At 42.1% G+C, this 27720-nt stretch overlaps 1 protein-coding gene across 1 annotated transcript in view; it reads right to left on the reverse strand.

Annotated features, from left to right (window-relative positions):
* The window catches only part of sdk1a (sidekick cell adhesion molecule 1a), a 954785-nt gene that overhangs the window by 242872 nt on the left and 684193 nt on the right, over window positions 1-27720 (reverse strand). The window contains exons 15-17 of the mRNA XM_041207300.1: window positions 13439-13586; window positions 4639-4779; window positions 2547-2728 (exon numbers count right to left, since the gene is read on the reverse strand). Of these exons, the coding sequence (XP_041063234.1) occupies window positions 2547-2728; window positions 4639-4779; window positions 13439-13586 (471 nt within the window). The remainder of the gene's footprint in view (window positions 1-2546; window positions 2729-4638; window positions 4780-13438; window positions 13587-27720) is intronic.

Consider the following 27720-nt stretch of genomic DNA (forward strand, 5'->3'; position numbering starts at 1 on the left):
AAATTCCAGCTGTGGCCTAACCAGTGTTTCATAGAATTCCAGCATTACATCTCAGCTTTTGTATTCTATACCTCATGCAATAAAGGAAAGAATTCCATATGCCTTCTTTACCACCTTATATACCTGTCCTGCCACCTTCAGGGACCTGTGGACATACACTCTAAGGCCTCTCACTTTCTCTACCTCTCTCAATATCCTCCCGTTTATCAAAATCTATCTGGTTTCAATATTGCAATGAAATGTGAAGCCAGTTAGGAAGGCACTTTCCCTTTGCCAGGCATTTGCAAGACGTGCCTAGACCAGGAAATTCCAATGGTTCTGGGCAGATACAGCACACTTGCCAGCAATGGCCCAGAGTGAGAGGCCTAAAAATCACACTCCAACATTTATATTTCCTTTTCAATTGAAGTCGTGGAACCAGTTATAAGAAATTACCAGTGGTAAGAAAATCGAGAACTAACTAACATGGTGACTCCAAATGTTTTCATGGGCTCCAAAAAGCTAATAGTATTATCATAATGCAAATCATCATTTGCTTTGCTTGCCCTCCCAAAATGCATAACCTCACACTTTTCTGGGTTGAATTCCATTTGCCACTTTTCCACCCACTCAACCAAACCATTGATATCATCCTGGAGTCCACAGCTATCCTCTTCAGCTATCCTTGTTGTTGGAACTGCATTCATCAAGGCAAGCCTGAGTATTTCATCATACTCCTGCCTTCTGCCTTACAGACGTGCATAGGTTTAGGGCGTCAGGAGGCAAGATATTTGACGTGGCATACCCAGACTCTGACCTGCTCTTGTAGCCATAGTTTTTATATAGCTGTTCCAATTAAGTTTCTGGTCAATGGTAACCCCCAGGATGTTGATGATTGGAAATTCAGCAATGTTGTTGAATGTCAAGGGAGATGGTTAGATTCTCACTTGTTGGAGATGGTCAATGCCTGGCTCTCATGCGGCATGAATGCTATTTACCACTTATCAACCTAAGCCTGAATACTGTCCAGGTCTTGCTGCATGCGGGCATGGATTGCTTCATTATCAGAGGGGCTGTGAATGGAACTAAACAGTGCAATCATCTGCAAACATTCCCACTTCTGACCTTATGATGGAGAGAAGATCATTGATGAAGCAGCTGAAGATGATTGGGCCTAGAATCTTGCCTTGAGGAACCCAGCATCAATGTCTTTGGCAGAGGTGATTGGCCTCTAAAAGCCATAACCATCTTCCTTTGTGCTAGGTATGACTCCATTCAGTGAAGAGTTTTCCCCGATTCTCTTTGACTTCAACTTTACTCAGGTTCCTTGATGTCACACTCAGTCAAATGCTGCCGTGACGTCAAGAGCAGTCACCCTCATATCACCTCTGGAATTCAGATCTTTGGTGCAATATTTGAGTTTTGGAGCTGGGTGGCCCTGGTGGAGCCCAAGCTGAGTACTGGTGAGTAAATGTTGCTTGATAACACCGCCAATGACACAATAACACCTTCCATTACTCGGTTGATGATTGAGAGTAGACTGATGTTGTGATAACCAGCCAGACTGGATTTACCCTGCTTTTTGTGGATAGGACATACATGGGCAACTATCCACATTGTCAGGTATATGCCTGTGTTATAGTTCTATTGGAACAGCTTGGCTATTGGCTAGTTCTGGTGCACATGTCTTCAGTACCACATCCTCGATGTTGTCAGGGTCCATAAGCTTTGCTCTATTCTAGGCATATGTGGATTTCCGAAGTTGCTGACAGTTTGAGTGAAGTAATGATGGTTCAGGTCAATGCTGACAGTTTTGCCATCATTGTCACTGCAAAATCCAGGTCAATCTTTTCATGTTGATTTTTCTGAATTTTATAATTTGGTCTCTTGCCTTGGAATTAAGAATTTTCAAGCAGCTGCTCATTGACTGAAACCTCCCTCAGATTTATGCTTTCAAGGGACAGATCATACTATACACAATTTCATTTTAGCAGCTTTATTTACAGAAACTTCCCATGGCAACTAGTCTCAGGGCATACCTATTCTGACCACTTCTCCACAGAAAACATCTGAGCAGAGGATTTAAAGGAATAGTCCAGATTAAATAGAGCTTGATTTTTGCAGCTCTAAACTCCAAATTACTGGAACAAATGTCACAGGAGATCTGGTATTAAAAAGATGTTTGTTATGCAACTCTGCAGTGATGGGTCTTACTCTCAGGACTCAGGGAAATTTAAAATTTTCAGCCATCCTGTAGAAGAGATTCATCAATCTTCAGATAATCTGCTCTTTGGGACATGTGATATTAAACTTAAAACAAAGATGGGGCAATTTGATCATTTACAACACTTCTGCATTTCACTACAACTCTGCTAAAGAAAATCTGTTTCCATTTTATCGAGCAAGGACTGACAGTGTCAAAGTTTTCAAATGCCCAGGTCTCATTTTGTAGCTGACTAGTTGAAGCAGCTGCAAATAGGACAATGGCAGCCCCCGAAGGGAAGAATGTCAGGGAGTAAGGAAAGACATAATTTTTAAAAAGTGAACCTTTAAAATAATTTTCTCACCTCCCTGCAGCGTGTACTCAGTTGCTGCCCTGCTGTATAAACCAAGCCCTGCACTGTTGTATGCTGCAACTTGGATTTCATATTGGGTCCAAATAATGAGGTCCTTAAGGAGGCAATAGGTCACTTCAGGGCTAGTGATGTTTGTAAACTGGTATCCACCTGGAAGGCCTGCAAGTCGATACCTACAAAGGAATAAACTGAATCTCAAAGTGGTATCACAGGAATTGCAGTGGATTGGATTCACTTCAGATGCATAAACAAAGCAATTAATAATCAATTTTTTTCAGTTTTGATATTTTGTAATACACACCTCTGATAGGAACTTTAACACTTTGCAAAAGTTTGTTAATCTTTTACAAATATGACAAGCGGTTTCATTTTTTAGTTTGGTGGATATTACTAAAAATGTCAAATATCACAAAATACTGAGATGTCCATTTCGAAATCTCTATATTGTCTGTAATGTGATGATTAAAAACAACACATTTGATAATTGTAATGGATGAAAATGAGAGAGAGGTGGATTAGGATTGTGCTAAACTATCACTAGAATGACTGCACAGATATAAAAGTTGCACCAAGATTTATTGTCCTTAATCAGCTGTGCCACTGAATCAGTCAAAAATGCTGTATTAAAGTGAGACTTGGTTATAGCATTTATTGTTTTTACAACCTGGAAAATCTCAAAATCAGGACTAGTGACATTCCACAAAATAGTTCGTTTTGAACATTTTTGAAAGCACCAAGGAATGAGCAGTAAATAGGGTAGAAAAAAACATATTCAAATTCAGATAACAAACCACTTTCTTCTGCTTTTTACAGTGCTTTACATATCATGACTGTCCCCTAAACTACTTTTATTAGTTGTTTTTCCAATATTGGTGCCATTAATATCCTGGGATAATTTTGCTGTTTTCATTACAACTTCTCTCTCTGGTGTGATCATTGTAAATCATGATAATTGTGGTAGATGAAAAGAACAGCAAAGGGCTAAATTGCTACACACCATCTCCACTACTGTCTGCACTTAGCCAGCACAGCTGTTAAAATATTCCATCTGGTATCATCGCAGGGCAGTGACTGCGGTGGGAATTGCACCACATTATTCATCAATTTTTTTGCTGCTGATTAAAGCTAGCAATGTTGAGACCAGGGAATGGATCACCTTGGACCTTGGGCACTCAGCATCAGCTTGAAGCACTCCTTTGTCAGTGTAGTACATTAAGACAAAATGATAAACTCCCTTTTTACCACCACAATGATATGCTATGCCATCAATATGATCATTTCCATTTCCCACACCTGCCTTCCCCATGAGGCTAACAATTTCATGTCAATTGGGGTCAAATTATGGACAATTTTGTGTTGTGTGTTCTATGCCCATTAGCAACTGGACTGAGATCGACTAAATTCAGTTTCACATGGGGCTTTTATCGCCAGCAGAAAAAACACACTTTCATTCAGTCAGTCCATGATAGATTTAATCTTGAGTCCCAGAGGTGCAAGAAAATTGTGTTAATCTATTGCACAGCAGTCCCTCCAAGAATTGACTCAGTAGAAAATTCCATAAGAAAACCAGCGCAGCATTTAAAAAAACCGGGGTAAAGTGTTCAGTTTCCACAAACAGCAGTAACAGCATCAATGGTGGTTTACAATGTTATTCTTAACTTGCACTGTGATATTTTATTAAAACTTCAATTTCCAAAAGACAGACTCCAGGGGAATTGGACAGGCCAATTAAGGCCCGCACAGCATGACGTCCACCAGGAACTGCTGTGCGCTCCCTGTGCGGGCGGGGGGATTCCCTCAGCCAGGAGTGCACTCTTTCGTGCATGCTCTGCCCCTGCTTGCCAACTGGAAGATCCTCCCCCAGGTCTTTCCCCATCCAGTTTCTGTTGTGTCATTTATAAAGAAAAATTGAGCATTTAATAAACTGTAAAAAACTGATAATTGCTATTGTATAAAGATTCCTAATAACTTTCTACATCTTTTCTTTAAAACCTTTTGCTGGCAACTTTCCTACCTGGATTCCACTTCTTTTGAAGTGGAATTTTCCTGATTTTGGAGAGTTTATTACGGTTTTACTCTGTACCTGAGGATGTATCCTTTGAGGACCCCATTGATCTCTTGCTCTGGGGGAGGCTGCCACTGTACCATTATGGATTGGTTTGTTCGACCACTGGCCATAATATTCTGAGGAGGGGCACTAGGAGGCTCTTCAGGTAACAGCAGCCTGAAACCAAGCATATTGCACAATGTATCAAAACATTAGAAATATAGGAAGCTATATGAATACATTCTCCTGCTGTTGAATAGTCCATGTATGTAAGCAAGATAAAGCAGGTGAAAAGTAATACCACTTTTTTCCAATGGGTATTCTTCAAAATGCTAAATAAATAAAATGCGCCATGGAGAATTAGAAAATATTCTGTGACCCAATTTTAAAGTTGGCGGGGAGGGGGGGGCAATGTTTGCTTTAGGAAGATTTTTTAAAGTTATTTTACTCTAAAAACTCATTTCTAGGACTTTCAGTCAGGTACTAAAACTAAAACATTTGTGCAGAAGCCATATCGTTTGCTTGAGCAGTTTTCAGGGAAATTGTTTTAAAAAATTACTTTTCTTTTGCAAAATAGACTCAGGTTACATCATGAGCAAACAAACACCATTTGCTGTTATTAAAAAATATTTGGCAATGTCCCTTTAAAACTCATTTCTGAAATCATAACTTCATTTCTCTCTCTCCCCAGATGCTCTATGACTTGCTAAGTATTTCCAGCATGTTATGTTTTGATTTCAGATTTCCAGCACTCTCAATATTTTGTTTTTGTCACTTTAATACTTTGCTGGTCAATTATGTCCATCGATTTCTCAACAACTTTAGGTTAACAGTTACAGTTGACATGTCTCAGTTTCTCAAGATTGTTTAAATTGGAATGCTTTCTAACATGGAATAAATTTTATTTTGTGGGAGGAAGGGGTAAAAAAAATAGAGACAGGAAGCAATATGAAGGAAATGTCATTGCAACATTAACTGAACTAAAATAATTGAAGTCCAAACAAATGGACTTCTGTGCTGTAACCATTTTATGATTCTATAACAAAAGTGTGAGAGGATACATGCATTTATTTATATCCTTCTTTTGCTTAAGTTCTTCGAGTTCCTTTCATGTTGTAGGATGATGGAGAAAGAGAAAAATGAACATTCCTGCTGGTGAACAGTATCATTTATCTTGCATGCTTGTTTTTACCAAGTTAGGAATAGAAAAATGGGAAATGAATTATTTTATATGGATAAAAATTGTTTGTGCTGATTTCCATGGTGGTGCACAATTAATTATGTCACTACCCCTAAAGATAATGCCCTAAAAATTGGATCAGGGTTAAATTGGATCACAATCTGGGTTGCTTGTGCCCAAAACTAGCAATTAGTCCGCCGATCTTATTTATGTATTGTTATGACCAAGCAATTGGTAAAGCTGAGTTATTTAAAAATCCCAAAAGGAAACTTTAAACAATTGTCATAACCTATATTTTTAAATGGCATGTTTGAGATGCAACTCTAAATTCAGGAATCAGACCACCAGTTCTCAAGAGGTTTTGTATTAAACTAAATGAAACATTTTATTAAGTTACAACACACCAAACACATATACATAGCTACAAATTACTACTATCATAACTTATAACAAATTCTCAAGCTAATCTCCATTAAGGCAGCAGCACCCATAGGTTTAACCAGACACCAGGCAAAGCATTTTCACCTTATGATGAACCTCAAAATGAGGTTTCTTTCACTTTGGTTTCTGCGAAGACAGTTGTAGGCTTACAGCTACTTTAATATTTCATTGCCTCTGCTCTGCATACACGAAAACTGCTATTGGTTATATCCAGCTCATCTCATTGAATGTAAATTCTCATTGTATCACTAGCCTCTTTGAACTCTGCCTCTTCTAACAATAAAAACCCTTTCATAGCACCAGTTTTATTAGTAGTATAAACATATTGCTTAATCTCTGCTAGCTAGGTGCCAGATTTCACCCCACTTCTTGAATGCTATAGTCAAAAAATGCAAATTCACTCTACCTCTCTTACATCTCAAAACTAGTACACATCAAAGCACCCAGATGAGCTGGCTTTAATCGAATTAAGATACACCCACAGACTAAACCTCTACTTTAAAAGAAAAATATTTTCCTATAACATTATATATATTAATAGCTTTATGACAGTATTGCTGGAAAGCTGCAGGTGTCAGTTGCAGACCCAAAGGAATGATACTACTTGTAAGTAGAAAACATACACAACTCTTTTTTTTAAACAATTCATTTTCTCACTAATAAAAAAAAAGATACTCATGATGTAATTCAGATAAAATGAAACATTTTTCTCAATCACGCAGCCTTAAGAAAACCATTCAGTTTCTCTTCATCAGACAATCCTCTCATCCCAGGAACCTATCTAGTGAACCTTTGCTGTACTGCCCACAAGGCAAGTATATCTTTCCTGAGATTATGGAGATGAAAATTGCACATAATACTCCAGGTGTGATCTCATCAAAGCCCTGCACAATTGTAGCAAGACTTTATTTTTGTACTCTAATCCCCTTGCAATAAAGGCCAACATGCCATTCACTTCCCTAATTGCTTGCTGTATCTGCGTGCTAATTTATGTGCTCCTTCTATGAGCACAATCAAGTTCCTCTTAACATCAACATTTAAAAGTATCACTTTTAAAATATTCCACTTTTTTCCACTCTTAATACGAAAGTGAGCACCTTCACACTTCCACATTTCCCACATTATACACCATCTGCCACCTTGTTGCCCACTCAATTTGCAGCCCAAGTCCTCCTCATATCTTCCCACTTCGCTTTGTACTGTCTGCAAACATGGATACATTATTCCCTCTATCTTCATCTAAGTCATGTGCCAGCAAAGATCCTTGCGGCACTCTATTAGCACAGTGTACCAACATGAAAATGCTTCATTTATCCCTACTGTTTGCTTCCTATCTGTTAGCCAATCCTCTATCCATGGTAATATTGCCCCCAACTCCATGAGTCCTTATCTTTCATTTAACCTTTTGCATAGTGCCTTAGCGAATGTTTTTTGGCAATCTAATATATCATATCTACTTCAACTACCCTAGAAGTTAAATCCTCAAAAAAGTTTAATCAATTTATCAAACACAGTTTCACTTTTGTAAAACCGTGTTCGCTTTGTCTGATCATACTATAATTTTCTAAGTGCTGTTACGGTCACGTCAAATGCCTGTCGAGCTTAAAAAACAATGGGTTATGGACACTCTACCTTCACACCAGAGAATCAGGTGACTTTTTTGAGGTTTCTGCACAGAGACAGAGACAGACAAGTCTGAATATATTTCTGGGAAGTTACTTAAAATGCAAATGGCCTTCCAAGGTATTGACTGACTATCCCTCACCATTTCAAATGAAACTTAAAATTGCAATAGCTGCCAGACTGGCTGGCCCCATGACGATGGAAGTTCAAATAAAGATATTTCAGAGGGTAATCATAGCTGGAATGTTGATGAGATAGGAAACACCCTCAAATGTGGGACAAATTGCTTAGCTGTCAACCCATTGCATGGACAACGGAAAACATCATACCGGTGTCACAGGACCCTAACGCAAAAATCACCTTAGGCAGAGAATTGGGGTTTATTCATTTTACCTGTCAGAGTGTAGTACTTTACTACAAGGGCTCAACCAACTTCGACTGAAAAGTCAGAAGCTTGCTGTTGCTTCGGGTGAATCAGTGCGAATTCATCACCAGAAACCTCCGACCTTAATTTTTCTTCAGTGCATCAAGAGGGAATCCTTCAGGGCAGCAACATTTCAACTACCATCATGAGGTCTGATTTGAAGTGACTTTTGTTTTACCCTTTAAGTAATCTAAGTTCAGCTTACATCCTTAGAATGTATTAGATACACACGCAAGGACAGATATGTGTGAGGAATGAGTGTTGTCGGGATTACATTTCTGGGGTGGTGAAAAATAAACGTTTATGCTTTCTTTTGATTTAAGCTTACAAGAAAGCCTGTTTTGTGTCTATTCTAAAAAGGAGAAAAACACTCATTAAAAATACATATTGTTGCATTCAGCTGAGAGCCAAGAAAAGCTTGGAAATTATCCCACATCTCAGCCCGTCCATAACAGTGCATTGTCAATGCTTCCTTAATAATAGATTTCAGCACTTTCCCAACGACTCATGTCAGGCTAGCTGATCTGTATTTCCGTGTTTTCTCTTTCTCTCCTTTCTTGAATAATGGCAATACATTTGCTAACTTCCAATCCGCTTGGATGTTCTAGGGTCTAGGGAATTTTGGAAAATCAAAACCAGTGCTTTCACTATTTTTGCAGCTTTCACTTTGAGACACCTATGATGTAGGCCATCAGGTCCTGGGGATTCGTTGGATTTTAGTCCCTTAAATTTCTCCAGTACTTTTTCTCTGCTGATATTAATTTCTAAAACGTATCACTCTTGCATGGCCCCTAGGGTTCCCTTCATTTCTTGTGTGTAACTTGTGTCTTCTACTGTGAAGACAGACAAAATATTTGTTTAAAGTTTCTGTTATTTCCTCATTCCCCGTGATAATTTTTCCTATCTCTGTCTCTAAGTTTACTTGAACCACTCTCCTCCTTTTTCCATTTGTTGAAGCTCTTACAATCTGTTTTCATATTCCTGGCTAATTTACTCTCATATTCAATTTTTCCTCCATTTTAGAATCAACTTTTTGGTCACCCTTTGCTGGTTTCTAATACATTCCCAATCCTCAGGCTTACTACTATTCTTTGCAACAGTATAAGCCTCTTATTTTGATCTAATATTGTCTTTAACTTCCCTAATAAACTAGAGATGGATCTTTCTTGCTAAGTTTTAGTTTTTAATGGAATGTATTTTTGTTGAACATATTGAATTGTTTCTTTAAATGTTTCCAATTGTACATTTTCTGCCACACCTTTTAATCTATTTATCCAACTAACCTTAACCAGTACTCCCCACATAATTGGAATTGGCTTTGTCTAAGGTTCTTGTTTAAGACTGAAGTGTGTTGCTCTCAAAGTTAATATGGAATTCAACTGTGTTATGATCATTTTCTCCCAGCACAGATTACTAATCAATCCTGCCTCACTGCACAAAACTAGATCAAAAATGCTTTATCCCTGGTTGGTTCCACGATGTATTATTTCAGAAAGTTACCACAAAGATTCTACAAACTTATCGTTCATTACTAACTTTGCCAATTTAATTGGTCCAGTCTATATTAAGATTAAAGTCCCCTGCAATTATTACACTGCCTTTGTTAAAAGCTCCAATTATTTCTTGCTTAATGCTCTGTCCAACAGCATAACTATTGCTAGGGAGCCTATAAACTACTCCCACCAGATTTTTCTAACACTTGTTATTCCTAATCTCCACCCATACTTCTAATCTTCTGAGCCAAGATGCTTTCCCACTACTGTCCTTATGTCATCTTTTACTATCAGGGCTACTGCTCCAACTTTTCCATTCTGTCTGCCTTTTCAAAACATTGCATTCCCTGAATTATTTATTTCCCAACTGGTCATCTTGTAACCATGTTTGAAATGGCAATTAGATCTAAATCATTTATCTCTATTTGTACTGCTAGTTATCTATCTTATTTTGAATATTTCAGCAAAAAAAATTAAAGACTTTATTATTAGCATGGACCTTATTCACTGATGCACTAATACCATTAAGCTCTGCATCCCTGCTGTCCCATTCTACTTGTCTTTATCGAAATCACTACACTGTTCTATCACCCTGACTTTTCTATTTATATTTTGTAAGCCTCTCTTCATCTGTACCCTTTCCCCAATTCTTTTAGTTGAAAGCTCTAACCACAGCCCCATATTATTGGCCCTTTGTTTCAGTCTCTTTCAGGTCACCTCTCATCCTCCTCCTTTCTAAAGAAAAAAGGCCCAGTGTAAGTTTAACATAACCGCTCAACATTTCAATTCTATTCATCTTGGAAGTGATCTCCAAGTTTTGTTTGCATTTATTTTGCTCTTGAAAACCATGTTTTTACTTTTAAAAATTTGTGAATTTGCACCCATAGATCCCATTTCTCCTCTGCCCATTTAGACTCTTACTTCCCAAGGAGTATTTGGTTTCCTTAACCCCACTCAACCCACCATCTCACATTTATTTATATTAAAATTTTGTCAACATTTACCACTGTAAATTTCTATTTTACATTTTTGGTCATGCCCATCAACAGTTAACATTGTAACTTGCCATGTCAGGATTTATAGTGATTTTTTTTGGCAAAAGTACTATGTTGTCCATTAAGTGCATTGGGACAACCGGAGGTTGTGAAAGGCATTGCATTGTGTACACTGGGATCACTGGTGTTCTAAAATGCATCTGATACTGCTCCAGTCTTACTTCTCTAGGTTCCTCAAACATTCTGAACTCTGTATCCATCTCTCCCGAAACTCTGTATTCGAATCCCATACTCCACCTCACATGTTTCTTACTGCACCAAAAGAACCTTGGCCAGTACTATTAATAGGCAGGTGTTGTTATCTCTACTTATCCTCCTGCACCACCCCACAGAGCTTGATACCTCTTGACCATGACATCATCTCCTCTCTTTACGGGGAATGACTTTGCAATGGCTCTATTTTGACTCATCCAAAAGCAGTCAGTGCATCTCTAGCAAAAGGTTTCCCTGCTCTCCCCAGTACCACCATCTTTGGAGTCAAGGATCTATTCATGGTCCCTCAATTTTTTGATCAACATGTTATCTACCAACAACATCATCCAGAGGCATGGAGTCAGTTTTCATATATACTCATTGGATTACGGAATCTTACAGCACAGAAGGAAGCTATTTGGCCCATCATGCCCACTACGGTTCTCTGAAAGAACTATCCAAGTAGTCACACTAGCCTGCTCTTTCCCCATTGCCTTGAAAAATTATTCTTTTTCAAAGTATTTATTCAATTCCATTTTGAAATTTACTGTTAAATCTGTTTCCACAATCCTTTCAGGCAATGTACTCCAGATCATAGCAATATCCTGTGTTCAAAAAATAGTTCTCATCTCTACCCCGGCTCCCCTCAAGTTCTTTGACAATGATGTTGAGGTACTGAGTCTACCTTGCTAATACTTCTCTGAAGCCTTTGACAGACTTTAGGATGTCAGCCTCCTTGCCTAACATCAAGCCTTAAAGGAATCATATATTTCTTCAAGAAAAATGGCATTTTCTTCCCCATTTAGAACAGACTCTGTTCCCTCACCACCTACTCCATTCCCTGCCTTGTCAATCTGTTTGTTTGAAACAGACTATTCCCAACCTTATTTGAGTCCTGTTTGACCCCAAGCTGAGCTTTAGTCCCTCACATCGTATGTGACCTCCAGAACATTTGCCTGCCCTTCTCTGTGCCATGTTGGATATATCATCTTTTGGATAAGGCATTAAATCAAGGCTTCTTCTGTCCCCTCATTTGGATATAAGAGATCCCATGCACCATTCAAAGAGCAGGGGAGGTCTCCTGGTATTCTGGCCAACACTTATCCCTCAATCAACACCACCAAAAAACAGATTATCTGGTCATTATCACATTGTTATTTGCAAACCTTTGTTTTGTGTGAATTGTGTGCTGCATTTCCTACATTACAACAGTAACTGCATTTTCTTGGAATTCGGGTTCAGGGTGTCACAACCCTTTATCCCCTTTCCCAAACTCTGAAATGATTCACAGTGATAACCCTCATTGGACAGCAATTATAGTTTATTCATTAAGAAAGACTTGACACATGCTGGTGTCTAAGCAGCAATATTAAAGTGCAGCAGCATTCCCATTACAATCTGGTCACGCCAGTCATGTGGTCCTGTAATATGCTGAGGTATTGAAAGGCAGTATACAAAAGTAAGTTTTTCTTTTTTTCTCTTCCAGACCACTATTCTAGTGTAATCCTTGCCCCCTTGCCATCCTCCACTTCCATAAACTTAATTTTGTTCAAAACTATGCCTTATGTATTCTGACCCACACTAATCCCACACATCCATCATTTCTGACCTCAGTAACTTATATTCCTACTGTCCAATGCATTAAATTCATAATCCTTATCATGTCTATATAAATTACTCTATGGCCACATCCCACCCCATCTCTGCTAAACTCTTCTAGCTTAAACTTTCTCCTGAATGTTCTGTTTCTCTGTGTCCTTCTATTTGTCCTGCTCATCTGTCACCCCAATATTGGTCGCATAACCTTCAACTCTCAAACTCTCTCCTTGAGTCCATCTCTATGAGTCTCTTCAAAAAAAATTTCCTTGCCAAAGACCTATTTCTTCTACCTTACTGCTAATTTCCTTGTTCTCCGTTTCTCACACATTTCAATTCCACCACACTTCAAAAGTACATAATTGGCTGTAAAATGTTCTAGGGTGTTCCAAAGTCAGGAAAGGCACTGTACCAATGCAAGTTCTTTTGTTTTGTCTGTGAAGTGCTGTGGGACATTACTTTCCATTTAAGGGACTACCACAATGAAACTGATATTGTTTTTTCCCACTTCTGTACTGCTTAGAAGTAGTACTTCATAATAATTTGTTTCAGTGAAAATGTAGAGAGCTGTATCTAAACAAAGTTTCAGACAGAACTTGTAATATTTTTAAGCGTTCAAATAAATATATACAAAAATTGTAAAAGGTATTTAATTGAACTTATTTTTTGTTTAAAAAATCAATCTCCTGTTGGATCAGTAGGTAGATGGGGTTGAAGAAGTGAAGTGGTTAACATCAAAGACATTTCTATCTTGTCTCTTACTGTAAATACTTTGGATAAACTGAATGTGACACTAAGCAAACTTTGCTTACCCCTTGGGAAAATAACATACCTGCTGGTTTCTGTGCTATACTGTCCTTTCCCCAGCTGGTTCACTGCACATACTCGGAACTGGTATGAACGAGCTGGTGTCAACCCACTCACAGTAATGTGCATCACTGCTGGATTAATGTTAGGTAACTGTACTTTCCACGGTGAGTCTACAGAGTCAAACAAAATAGCAAAGAAGAAAGTTCCAAAGATTAGACAGCACATTTATCAATTTTAAAGTTCTTCTCAACATATAGTCACAAAAACAAAATTCATGTCAAGAAACTTTATTGTAATTCTGCAAAAGATTTAAGTTAAATTCTACACTTGTTTATTTCATGTAATAAAACCACTGTCCCTAGGGCACTGTTATTCTATAAGCATTTCCATGGGTGTGTATCCTGACAGATTAATTTCACTTTTCCCTCACTGTGAAAAGAAAACCTCCTTTCCGCTCTTCCCTGCTTCAGCAGCTCAAAGATCCTGTGGGTTGGGACCCCAATGTCAGGGTCAAATGGGGGTCATAACACTGGACCTTGTGGGGAACAGTAACCTGATAGTGATTGTGTCCAAATTGGTCAATTAGTGGTAGAAGGCAGGTTTGCCATCTAATTAAGGAAAGTGGATGGGCTCTTGAAGCTGAAGGGTCATAGCAGGCCCTCCAGCATGAGAACAGTAGCAGCTTTCAGTTCAGGTAAGTGGGAGAGAGAGAGCCCCCATTTTGAGGTGTCCTCTCTCCAATTTTTAATACCTTTGTTTTCAGCAGCCGGGCCACCATAGTGAATGGAGAGCCTTCCATAGGTGGTCTATATCTCCAAGCAAAGGAAGGGCCTCAAAGCCTTCCTGCAATGCTGGATCCATGGTCTAACCTGCCACCAAGAGGCTGCCTCTAGGTAGCTGGCCTAGTCCCCGATGCTATGAAGAGGCCTGGAAACTGGAAGATTCCAGTCAGCCTCTGACAATATTCATTAAAAGGCCTTTAACGGTCCTTAATTGGCCACCTGTCGCTTGCAGGTGGTTAGACCTGTCACCGTCCCCATTCTGCCTTTGGGAAAATGCCGTGGGAACACATGGTGCCAGCAAACCAGCACTCTGACAGATATTTGCCCTCCTACCACCACACTTGCCCCATTGGGCCTAAAAATCCTGCCTGGGATCCAAGATGTAGGTTTTAAAAAGTACCTTAGAGGAGATGTTAGAGAGACGGACAGGTTTAGGGGAAGGGGATTCCAGCTAGGGCACAGACAGCTGAAGGCAAGGTTACCAGTATTGGTGTGATGAAAATAGGAGATGCACAGAAACACTTGGGGAGAAATACATATCGATATACATACGCACATAAATAAAAGTACATAAGCAATAACGATTTTAAAAATATTACACTTCCAACCATTAATCCTTTAGGTAAGCACACCGCTTTCACACATAGGCCAGAATTTGATGCGACCCTGACCACACCAGGAGCAAGCTGGGAGGCAGGGGAGGGGTTGAGCGTGTGAAGTGTGAAGTCAAGTGGTATGGTGGGGAGTTCCATGCACGTCACCTCCCTGCCTTCACTGGTATTTTACCAGCAATTGGGAAGATGGTGGGTGGCCACTTCAGGGTCACTTCTTGGCACCACTGATACTTTATCAGCAGGTGGGTGGCCCTTAGTTACCCAAGGAGACCACCCAATAAAACCTGGTAGGCTTGTGCACCCCTACTGATCATGAGCAACACCACCCTCACCACCACGCAACCCCCCCACATCCCCCCTCCCCCAAGAAAGGGCTGCCCATGCTTGATCACTCCCACCCCCACCCGGCCTGATTGGCCCCAACCCCATTTAACCGCACTCCAGGGCTGCTCCATTGATGCTGATCCCGGGACTGCAGCGGTTCCAGCAATGACCACTGCTCCTGGTGGCTTTGATGAGGCTGAGGAGCTACCCACCTTCTTGAAAGTTGGAGGGAAAACATAGTGGAAGCCACGACTGAAGGCAATTAACTGCCTGATCAATATAAAATGGAGTCATGCCTTCCAGGGCTGGTGAAGGCAAGCTTGCCCCAGACTCTCTGGCCAATGGGCAGGTGGGCCATTGCCTCCATGCAAAATCCCAGCTGAAGATTCTTCCTTCAGCTTGAAAATGACTTAGTCTAGCTTCTTGATGTCTTTGTGACAGCAGACATATATCAATGGACAGTAATATTTGTTGGGACAACTTTTGTTTCTTGTGTTCTGCATACGCCTCCCTGGTTGAGAATTTAAAGGCAGGAAACAGAAGCCAGATTTGTTTTTGGGTCACTTATGGGGGCAAGCTGATTAAGATTTTCACATGGATATGTCCTTAATTGGCATGGAGTCCCGGTTCCTGTCCAGTTAAGGGTGGTCTCTCGAAATTGGAGGGCCAATCAGAAGCCTTCCAGCTTTAGAGGACCTGGCTGCAGTATAAGATAAAAACATGGGAGGAGGCATTAAGAAGGGTTAAAATAAACTTTGGAATTGTCCCTGATTTGCATTAAGTGTGGTAGTGGGCGGGGAAAAGGATGTTTTACCTGCCGGCCGCAAAGGTGGCTTTTCACGCCGTTTAATCCCAATCCTACCTCACTAATAATGCATTTCCAGCAAACATGCTGTTTTGATGGCGGGCGGGCTCTCATTTTCCCACCACACCATCACCTCACTGCTTCATCATGCCAGGTGCCATACTTAGAGTGCAGCCGCGCACACACCTCTCGGGTGCTTCCAACTCAGGACGGCTGCAAAGAAGACATGGCCCCAAAAGGCAAGAAGACTGCAGTCCCCCCCGGTTTAATGACACATCCCTCAAGCGTCTTTTGGAAGAAGTGGAGGCCCGCCCTGATGACCTCTACTCCCGCTCTGGCCACAGGATGGGCAGCAACATGACTAATCCAGCATAGGAGGTGGGGGCAGTGTTGGTCAGCGCCAACACCCTGCAAAAGCAGACAGCCACGCAGTGCTGCAACAGGATGAATGGTCTCATCCATTCTGCTGGGGTAAGTCATTCTTCACATCGCCCTCAACTCTCACACTCACAAACCCATCACACATCCACAGGGATCTCACACCTCAAGATCAACACTATTAACTCTCACACACACCTCATATCTCCATCAGGCTCATATCCACTGGAGCTCGCATCCTCATCCCATCCATGTCTCCGCTCATCACACAATCAATGCAGTGCCATGTGTCCTGCTCATACTTTATCCATCTGTTTTCATGCAGGAGAAGCTGGTTCACAATAGCAGGGAGAAGTCCCTGACCGGGGGTGAAGTGGCCCACCTTAGGCCCCTTATTCACTTTGAGGAGCAAGCCATCGCTCTGACTGGTGAGATTGTGGACCGTGCCTGCGGTGATGGTGAGGTCGGCGGTGAACACCCACGTGAGGATCCTGCACCACATCATCCGTCTCTCAACAGAGATGTGAGTGCTCCCTCTCCTGCTTTTGACTGAGCTGACATGCACTAATTATCTCTACCTTAGTTCACAGGGAGCTCTGTCAAGCGACCGACACCCTCAGCCAGCCAATCCCTCAGTACCATCCACGTCCTCACCTCTAGCTAAGAGGACTCTCCTCCATTGAAGATCTGGAAATAAACAGCCTGGAAGACCTGTCACAGGGCTTACACACACCCTCCACCAGTGCAAACACACATGGTGGGATCTATATCTAGAGCAGGCTCAGGTTCACAATCTGGTGGTTACTGCATGGACACATGTCCACAGCATGAGGAGGCAGATTCAGCCCAATAGAAATCAGCTGGGAAATCCCAGGTGCCCGTGAAACTTATCTTTAACAAGACTCCTAATGAGACTAATTGCCTGCCCCCCACCCACCACCAACATGGAGCAGACAGCCTTCCTGGTCCCAAACTGGCCAGCACTGAGAAGAGCATCTAGGTAGGCTGTAAGAGGAAGACTAGCAATTATAGGCCAATCAGTTTAACCTTGACGGCGGGAAAGCTTTTAGAAACAATAATTTGGGACAAGGTTAACAGCCACTTGGTCAAATGTGGATTCATTAAGGAAAGTCAGCACAGATTTATTAGGGGCAATTTCTGTTGAACTTTCTTGAGTTTCTTGATGAGGGTAATGCAGTTGATGTGGTGTACATGGACTTTCAAAAGGGAGCTTGATAAGGTGCCACATAACCAGCGTGTCAGCAAAGTTAGAATCCATGGTATAAACAGAAAACACAACAGTGGTCAATGGTTCTTTTTTGGGCTGGAGGAAGATATATAGTGGGGTTCAACAGAATCTGTGTTAGACTCCTGCTTTTCTTGATATATATTAATGACCTAGGACACCTAATGGGTGTATAGGGCACTATTTCAAAATATGCAGGTGACACAAAAGTTGGAAGTACTGTGAACTGTGAGGGGTTTAGTGATAAAGTTAGGGCACAGCCAAGTTGGTGGAGGGCGGACAAGTGGCTCATGTAATTTAATGCAGAGATGTGTGAAGTGATTCAGTTTGATATGAAGAATGAGGAAGGGCAATATATAATAAAGGATACAATTCTAAAGGAAATGCAGGAGCAGTAGAATCTGGGGGTATATGTCCACAAATCACTGAAGGTGGCAAGGGAGGTTAAGAAAATGGTTAATAAAGCAGACAGGGTCTTGGGCTTTATAAATGGCAGCACAGACTACAAAAGCAAAAAAGTTATGATAAACCTGTATTAAACACTGGTTCAGCCTCAACCGGAGTATTGTGTTCAGTTCTGGGGACACCACACTTTAAGAAGTATGTGAAGGCATTAGAGAGGGTACAGAAAATATTCACAAGAATGATTCAGGGATAAAAGAACTTTAGCTACATGGATTGATTGGAGAAACTGGAGCTGTTTTCCTTGGAGAGGAGATTTGGCAGGTGTAAAAAATCACAAGGGGTCTGGACAGAGCAGATAGGGAGAAACTGTTCCCAATGCCGGAAGGATCAAGAACCAGAGGATACTGATTTAAGACGATTTGTAAAAGAAGCAAGGACACAAGAAAGAACCTTTTTTTAAAAAATGCAGCAAGTAGTTATGGTTTGGAATGCGCTTCCTGACAGTGCTGTGGAGGCAGAATCAATTGAAGCCTTCAAAAGAGAATCAGATAATTATCTGAGAAGAAAACATTTGTAGGATTACAGGAAAAAGGAGAAGGAACAGGGCCAGGTGAATTCCTCTTGCAGAGAGCCAACATCGACACAATGGGCCAAAGGCCTCCTTCTGTGCTCTAATCATTCTGCGATTCAGAATTATAAAGAAATTTCTAATATTAGGGACAGAATTTGTGGTCCCTTCCAATCCATAATCAGCATGTTTGTGAGTAAGATGTATGTATTTCCTGACCCTCGGTCATTTTTTTCTAATTTAAAAATAAATTTCAGCAGGACCCTTTTTGGTGGTTTTAAAAATAAAAAAGGTTATTTATTATCACATACTTGCCCCATCTGTTTGAAATGCAACATCTCAATCACTTGTCTCACTCACACACGCAAAGATTGGATGCAGGTGAAGTTAAAGCTGTAATTATAAAAATGGAATTTATAACTCAGTCTCTATGTCAATGCAGGCCTGATGTCTTCTTAGTTGAGCTGATCCTTTAGTTGGAGTGAAGGCCTTTTAGAAACAAAGGATTCTCATGAAGTTGTGAAGCCTCATGTAGACAAGTAGCCAGGAGATCGGTTCTCAGGTGGACTTGGAAGCTGGAACAAGTGCAATTACTTTGGCTGCATTAGAAGACTTTCAGCTATGGTGCTTTAGATGTTTCTCTGCTGGATTTGCTTTATTCAGGATATTTTGAAGTGCAGTCCATGAAAGTTCATTTCAGTCACATAACTGTAGGGTTAACATTTCTGGGCTCCAAACCACCAAGATACAACTGCAGTTGTAATGCTCATTCACTCTTATCTCTGCCCCCAACTGGAGCTCAAATACTCTTCTCTGTTCAATATGGCACTTGAAGGTCAACAGTCTAGAGATCCCATATTCCTGAAACACTGGTTCATCCTTAAACAGCGAGATGTTTAAATTTAACAGGTGGCTGCAAAATGCCCTTATTCAGGCCCATGTTTAACTAAATATTGGCCACAGAATCTGTTCCATTGTTTAAACACCCACAGTCAGGTTAGGTTGCAGCTTAACAAGTTTTGTGGACACTTTCACGAAGCATGATCTTACAGTCTGTAATATCCAATATCCTCATGGTTATATTCAGAGACGTTTACAACACAGGAGGAGGCCATTCAGCCCATTATGTCCACGCTGGTCAACAAAGATCCGACTACACTAAACCCATTTTCCAGCACTTGGCCCATTGCCTTGGAGGCTATGACAACACAAGTGAATATCTAAATGCTTCTTAAATGTCACGAGAGCTTCTGACTCAACCACCCTTTCAGGCACTGAGTTCCAGGCTTCCACCACCATCTGGGTGAAAAAAATTTTCAATTCCCCTCTTAGCCTTCTACCTCTTACCTTAAACCTATGCCCTCTGGTTATTGATCCTCCACTAATCAAAAAAGTGCCTTCCTATCCAACCCATCTATGCCCCTCAATCTTATACACCTCTATCAGGTCCCCCCTCAACCTTTGCTGCTCCAAGGAAACAACCCCAGCCTATCCAATCTTTCCTCATAGCTCAGACCCTCCAGCTCAGGCAGCATGCTGTAAATCTCCTCTGCACCCTCTCCAATGCAATCACATCCTTCTTATAATGTCTTGACCAGAACTCTGCGTGCAGTTGTGGCCTAACCAGCATTTTATACAATTCCAGCATAACCTCCCTGCTCTTGTATTCTATGCCTCAGCTAATAAGGACAAGTTGCCTTCTTAACCACCTTATCTACCCGGCCCGCTACCTTGAGGGATCTGTGGATATACACACCAAGGTCCCTCTGATCTTCAATACTTTCCAGGGCCCTTACCTTGTTAGCCCACCCCAAGTGCATTACCTCACACTTTTCTGGGTTGAATTCCATTTGCCACTGCTCTGCCCACCTGACCAGTCCATTGATATTCTCCTGTAGTTTATGGCTATCCTCCTCACTATTTACCACCTTACCAATTTTTGTGTCATCCACAAACTTCTTGATTATACCCCCAATCATTTATATACACCACAAACAGCAAGGGCCCCAGCACCAAGCTCTGCTGAACCCCACTGGAAACATACTTCCAGTCACAGAAACATCCCTCTACCATCACCCACTGCTTCCTACCAAAAGCCTTGCCAAAAGCATGTAGACCACATCCAACGCATTACCCTCATCAACACTCTTGGTTACCTTAATATTCAGGTAGTTAAAATCCCCTACTATTACTGCCCCATTATTCTTACACTTTTCTGAAATTTGATTACATATTTGATCCTCCATCTCTCCCTGGCTGTTTGGGGGCCTAAAGTACACATCCGATAGCGTGTTTGCCCCTTTTGTATTTTTTACTTCTACCCATACGGCCTCATTTGATGATCCTTTCAAGATATCATTCGTATTCACTGCTATAATTGATTTCTTGACCAATATTGAGACACCCCTCCTCTTCTATCTCGCCCTATACCCTATAACCAGGAATGCTGAGCTGCCAATCCTGCCCTTCTTTTAGCCAAGTCTCAGTCATAGCTACAATATCATACACTCACATGCTTATCTGTGCCCTCAGCTCATCTGTCTTACTCCTCAGGCTCCTTGCATTAAAATATATTCTATTTAGCCTTGCTAAACTCACTTCTTTTTTATCTAGCCTATGTTTCCTCTGCCTTCCAGGCTCACTTACTAGTGTTTTAACTTCTAATTCCCTCTCAGCTTCTCTCCCCTCTGAACTACTTTTCAGGATCCCATCCCCCTGCCAACTTAGTTTAAATCAGACCCAACAGCATTAACAAACCTCCCCGCAAGGATGTTGGTCCCGTTCTTGTTCAAATGTAACCCATCCAACTTGTACAGGTTCCACTTCCCCCAGAAATGGTCCCAATGCCCTCCCTTCTGCATCATCTCTCCAGCCTTACATCCATCTGCTCTATCCTTCTGTTCCTACACCCACAATTGCGTGGCACTGGGAGTAATCCCAATTTCCTACCTAATTCACTAAAGTCTGCTTGCAGACCTCATTTCTCTTTCTTCCTATGTCATTAGTCCCAACATGAACCACGAGCTCTAACAGTTCACACTCCCCCTTCAGAATGCCCTGCAGCCATTCCATGACATCCTTGACCCTGGCACCCGGGAGACAACATACCACTTGTCTGCCACAAGAGAGCCTGTCTACTCCCCTCACTCACGAATACCCTACCACTATTGCCCTTCCACACTTCTTCCTCCCCGCCCTGAGCAGCTGGATCACCCACAGTGCCATGGCCTTGGCTCTGGTTGGTCTCCACAGAGGAACCATCACTCTCACCGTATTCCAAGGCTAAAAAACAGTTTGCGAGTGGGATGCATGCGGGGGATTCCCTCACTACCTGCCTGGTCCCTTTCTTCTGTTGGGCAGCCACCCATTCACTCTCTGCTTGCACTTCCTTAAGCTGCAGGGTGACCATGTCCTGAAACATACTATCCATGAACCTCTCAGTCTCGTGAATGCACCGTAGTGCCCCAGCTGTCACTCAAATTCCAGAATATTGCATCCATAGATGCAGTTAGCACACTGTTACAGGCCAATCGGAAGATTTGGGTTGCTACCTAATGTTACATGACAGCTCAAAGATTACACTGAGTGAACCCTAAAGCTAAGCATAGAATTAGAAATCATAAATACAAGCAAATTGTCAGAAAGACATGAAAAGAAATCCAAAATTTGGTTTTTTGTTATTTTTAAAATGGACTTTCTGCTGAACCAAAAGGATGGCTGCTACAAGTTACATGACCACAGAATTGGTCCTTTGTTCTGGAAGCTACCAACAGGAGTTATAAGACTAAAAGAATCTTCTCTCATCATTGTGGAATCTCACACCCATTACAATCACAAAACCAGGGAACTTGCAAATCGAAACTCATTACGCCTGCAGAGTTGTTAACAGGCCCATCTGACACCTGGGACCGTCCAGGTCCATTTCAAAAGAGGACCATTGAGGGATAATGGACATCATTTGCATCTTGATAAGCTACCTCTGTAGTGGGGTCAGAGACCCCTGCCTAGACAATGGCCGACACAAGAATCTCAAAATGGACGATAACTCTTTCAAAAGCTAATGGGTGGGACATTATCAGTCATGAAAACAAAATCCAGTTCTTGGTAATAGAGACACATCCCTTTTGACATCATTGCAGAGAAAGAAAGTCACTTGACTCGAGTGACCATTTTGAAATCTCTATTGTCCTTTCAGAACTGAGAAGCCCTCAGATTGCTGATTTAACACCAACTGGAAAGGACTCCAACAGCCTGGCTGAGCAAACAGCTGTTTACCATCTCTCAACTCCTCGAAGTAACTCGTGTTGTTGTCTCCAACCAGAATCTCATCAGGACTGAAATCCAACAGGAAGGAATGCCTTCTGGACGTCGACTTTGAAAATCACATGAACTAATTCATTCCTGTGGTTCTTTTATTGTTGTTGGCCATAGTTGCAAATATTCTTCTTTTCGGTTCTTGTGTGTGTGTGTGTGTGTGTGTGTGTGTGTGTGTGTGTGTGTGTGTATGTGTGGTTGCAAACACTGCCTCCCACTGCCCCCACCAGGTTTGAATGTGAATAAGCTAACCTTTGAGTTAATCACAATGTGAGTTTGCTGCGAGTGATTGTTAAACTGGATCACACAAACTTAAGGAACTGGGGGAACACACTATAGCCTACTTCAAAAATAATTCCAAAACACCCCTGCTTATGGACAGATGGAGAGAGGATAAAGAAGTGTAGTTTCTCTTTCTCTCCTGTCCTTAACAAAATTAATCCATGTACATCTTAAACCTCTTCCCAATGATCCTACTTTGTCGCAGTTTTCTGTCCCAGTTCACTGGTCAGGATTTTTAGGATGGCAGGGTTTCCCTTCTTATCATTCAAGGGGTCAGCAGAGAACACATCCCCACTGATACTGCCTGTCCTGCAGCCACCTACTGCTCCAACAAGGGTCCACTGGCTGGTGGCAAAACTTCGCCCCTCACTTGGGGTGAAGTCCTGCCTCAGAGAGCTGTCAGCTAATTTGATTAGACCTGCAGGTGCCAGTACGTTCAGAGAGTGGGTGCAGCTGATTTTAAAAGGAAGTTGCTGATGGAGGCGACCCTCCCACCTTTCCCACCCGAGGCCCGAACAGGGTTACTTTTTGACTTCCCCCCACCCACGCCCCCACCCCTGAATTCCTCCCACCAGCCTGAAAATTGAGGCTGGGCAGGAAACAGCTCTTAAGTGGTCAATAATTGGCCACCAAAGGGCTCCAACTGGGGCAAGGGCGGGCAGGCTGCCTAGGTCTTGTTCATCCCAGCATAAAATTGCGGAGAGGTCCAGGTGGGCAGGAGCCAGGTGGAAAGGCCATCCAAGGAATTTGACAGCCGCACCCCCCAACCCCCTTCCACTGCATACAAACCCACTAGCAGGGAACATAAAATTCTCCCCATTCCTTCCAAAGATCTCAAAACCCAAAATTAGTTATCTCCCAATCTTTTCTTCCTCACAATTAGTTTTTCAAAATATAAGATTGGCTTTACCCTAAACACTACTAACTAATGTGCTATGACTCCTCCTTTGCTCTTCAGCCTACATGGTGTCCTTCACCATGGGCTCTGTCCCTGTACAGTTTTACTATTTGAACAGTGTAAATAACAAAGAAAACCAGAAATATGAAATTACTGTATTATTGAGAAGAAAGGCAATGTTGCAGATAGATCCACACAATGATTAAGCAGCATGTTTTAAATTGTTGCCTCATTAACTTAGTGACTCCTATATGCTTTTCATAGAAAAAAATTAAGACAATCCCCACTTGCCCATGAAAGGGATGAGAATAAATTTTAATTTGTTCCAGTTGTCTAAATTGTAAAAAAAAATAAGTACACCTAAATTCAAATCATCGGGACATCAAATACATTTTTTTTACTGAAAATAAGGGAGATAATAATAATGTAATTAATATAACCATCTGTAGCTGTATTTGTGTTATGGTAAGAGTTAAGCATACTCCTGGCCAGAACGGGAGAGAAAAGCCTGTAAACAGTATCACACCATCTATGGTCAAGAGAGCTATAATATGTAATTTGAAGTAATTTGAAGTCAATGTATATATAGTGACTAAACCAGCACGAGAAGTGGCAGAAGGTAAGTAAAATCCACTGCTGTGTAGAACAGATAAGCACGAAGCTTAAATTTGAAGAACTGGTGCAGTTCTAGCAACAGAATTGTGGTTTAATATTAGATAATTTTCTGAAAGATAAAATCTGATCAATTTTGATGAGAAAAAATGTTTTGTTTAAGAGTTTTAAAAGAAATTCTCACTAGAACGCCTTAAAAGAAACAATGCAAAAATATCAATATGGTTTTCAGGTGGACATTGTTTAAAGTGAAAGGAATGGCATCATTGTGGTCACTTAGAAGATTGTTAAATCCAGAAGTGGGTGGAATTGCCCCTCAAAATTCAATGTGAGTTGAATTAAAGTGTACTATGGAAATATATATATATGTGATATGATATATGGTATAATATATGGGGTGAGAGTGGCTGCCCTTGACATCAAGGCAGCATTTGATCAAGTGTGGCATCAGGGGAATCAGGGGAAAACTCTGATATCTAGCAAAAAGGAAGATGGTTGCGGTTGTTGGAAGTCAATCATCTTAGTTCCAGGACATCACTGCATGAGTTTCTCAGGGTAGTGTCCTGGGCCTAACCACCTTCAGCTGCTTCATCAATGACCTTCCTTCCATCATAAGGTCTGAAGTGGGGATGTGCGCTGATGATTGCACAATGTTCAGCACCATTCGCTACTCCTCAGATACTGAAGCAGTCCATGTCCAAATGCAGCAAGACCTGGGCAATATCCAGGCTTGGGCTGACAAGTGGCAAGTAACATTCGTACCAATCAAGTGTCAAGCAATGACCATCTCCAACAAGAAGGAATCTAACCATCACCCCATGATGTTCAAAGGCGTTACTATCACTGAAACCCTATCAATACCCTGGGGGTTACCATTGACCAGAAGCTGAGCTGGAGTAGCCATATAAATACTGTGGCTACAAAAGCAGGTCAAAGGTGAGGAACCTTCCAGCGAGTAACCCACCGCTTGACTCCCCAAAGCCTGTCCACCATCTACAAGGCACAAGTCAAGAGTGTGATGTGTCAACTCACTGGGGATAGTGCACTTTAAATCAAGCCCCACTGTTCCCGAGCCGCAACAAATGTGAAAACTTTGACCAAACCACCAGATTTCCCCAATTCTACCTAACTGTTTAATTTAGGTTAACAAAATACGAGCACCAGGTTTGTAAAATTAATAAGTAAATAACTGTTTATTGAACAAATTGTCTTTAACTAGTGGTGAAAGAAAGAAATTTGAGCTGCCAACTTCTAAAACTGTGGGCAGGATTTTATGTTCAGCATGAACATGCCCGAGCGTAATATTAATGGGAGGCGTGTGTCCCAGCATCATCACGCACCCTTGCGATATTTTGGTAGGCGCGTGTGCAATGAAGACGGCGGCACGCCCACCATTAATTAACAGGCCAGTTAAGGCCCTTGAGACACCAAGTTTCTAGGAGTTTACATAGCCCGTGCGATTTTCAGGACACAGCATGGGCGGAACGGGCAACTGGGTAGGCCACATTTTCAAAAACCTCATCCATGGGCGGGATAAGAGGGGTGAGTGGGCTCACTAATGCGAGTTGTTTGTACTTTAGCTTAGAAGTTGCTGCTGCTTGCTTGTGTGAACAGGACATCTTAATTTTGCTTCAGAACTGCTTTGACAGAAATACAAAGCTTTAGTTCAGGACTCCAGAGGAGTCATACCACTTGGCCTTCCAGGTATCAGATGGTCTTCTCTTAACCTGGGATTGGGGTCTCCGCTGGAGGCACCTCCTCCTCTGAGGAAGAGAGGGCGAGAAGGGGGAGAAGGCCAGGTGTCCCTATTCAGCCTCCAGGAAAGTGACCTGTGGGAGAAGAGGTGCAGGCACAAGGCGCGCAGGGCCAACAGGAAGACCAAGGCAGAAGGGGCCGCAGAAGACACCACTTTCCTGCTGCCAGGGTTTACAGGCGGTGATGCCATTACCTCAACATGTCTGAGGTGCAATGGCGAATGAGGCACCACTTCTCAAGGGAGAGGGTGACCTCCAACTGTCAGATGCGGCCCTGGGATCACCTCCAACTGTGTAGATGGACACCCCATGCCAATGGCGCTGAAGGTCACAATGGTCCTCAACTTCTATGCCCCCGGCTCTTTCCAGGGGTCGGTGGGTGATCTTTGTGGAGTCTCCCAATCAGCTGTCCAGTTGTGTCAAGCTTGTGACAGGCGCTCTGTTCAGGCGTGCATTGATTTTCATTCACTACCGCACGGATGAGGCCAGCCACGCAGAGCAAGCCAGAGGCTTTGCAGCAATTGCTGGGCTCACCCGCATTCAGGGTGCAATTGACTGCACACATGTGGCCATTAAGGCATCAGTGGGTGAGCCAGGTGCCTTCATCAACAGGAAAAGATTCCACTCCATGAACGTGCAGATAGTGTGTGACCACAGGATGCAGATTCTGCAAGTCTGTGCGAGGTACCCTGGCAGCTTCCATGGCGCTTATATCCAGAGACACTCCCAGGTGCTGAGGCTCTTCAGTGTTCCAACCCGGCTGGGTGGTTGGCTGCTGGTGACAAGGGCTATTCTCTTAAAAGGTGGCTCATGACACCTCTCCGCCATCCAAGAACAGAGGCTGAGCAGTGGTGCAATAGGAGCCACGCCTCCAAAAGGACAGTGGTAGGGAGAGCCATAGCTCTTCTCAAAATGCGCTTCCAATGCCTGGACTGTTCAGGGGGCGCACTCCAATACCCCCCAGATCATGTGTCATTGAAAGTAGTTGTATGCTGTGCTCACCACAATCTGGCACTGGAAAGGGGGACGCAGTAGAGGAAGATGATGTTAGCACAGCTGCTCTGGCAACAGATGATGAGTCCAGTAGTGAGTCCGAGGACGAGCACGGAAAGGAGAACAGCGGGGGTATAGAGGATGACCTGGACAAGCTCCAGGGAGGCAGGGACACCAAGGACGATTTGATCCAACGCTCCTTCAGCTAGCCTACCAAATAAGAACCACCACCACATGCCAGGGCTGCAGGCTCCATACTCAATACCTGACAGGAATATTTGCTTGGTGAACAACATGCACCATGTGCCATTTCAATAAAGTTCAATGAC

The sequence above is a fragment of the Carcharodon carcharias genome, chromosome 15 (genome assembly GCF_017639515.1).
Source record: "Carcharodon carcharias isolate sCarCar2 chromosome 15, sCarCar2.pri, whole genome shotgun sequence".
Taxonomy (NCBI): Eukaryota; Metazoa; Chordata; class Chondrichthyes; order Lamniformes; family Lamnidae; genus Carcharodon; species Carcharodon carcharias.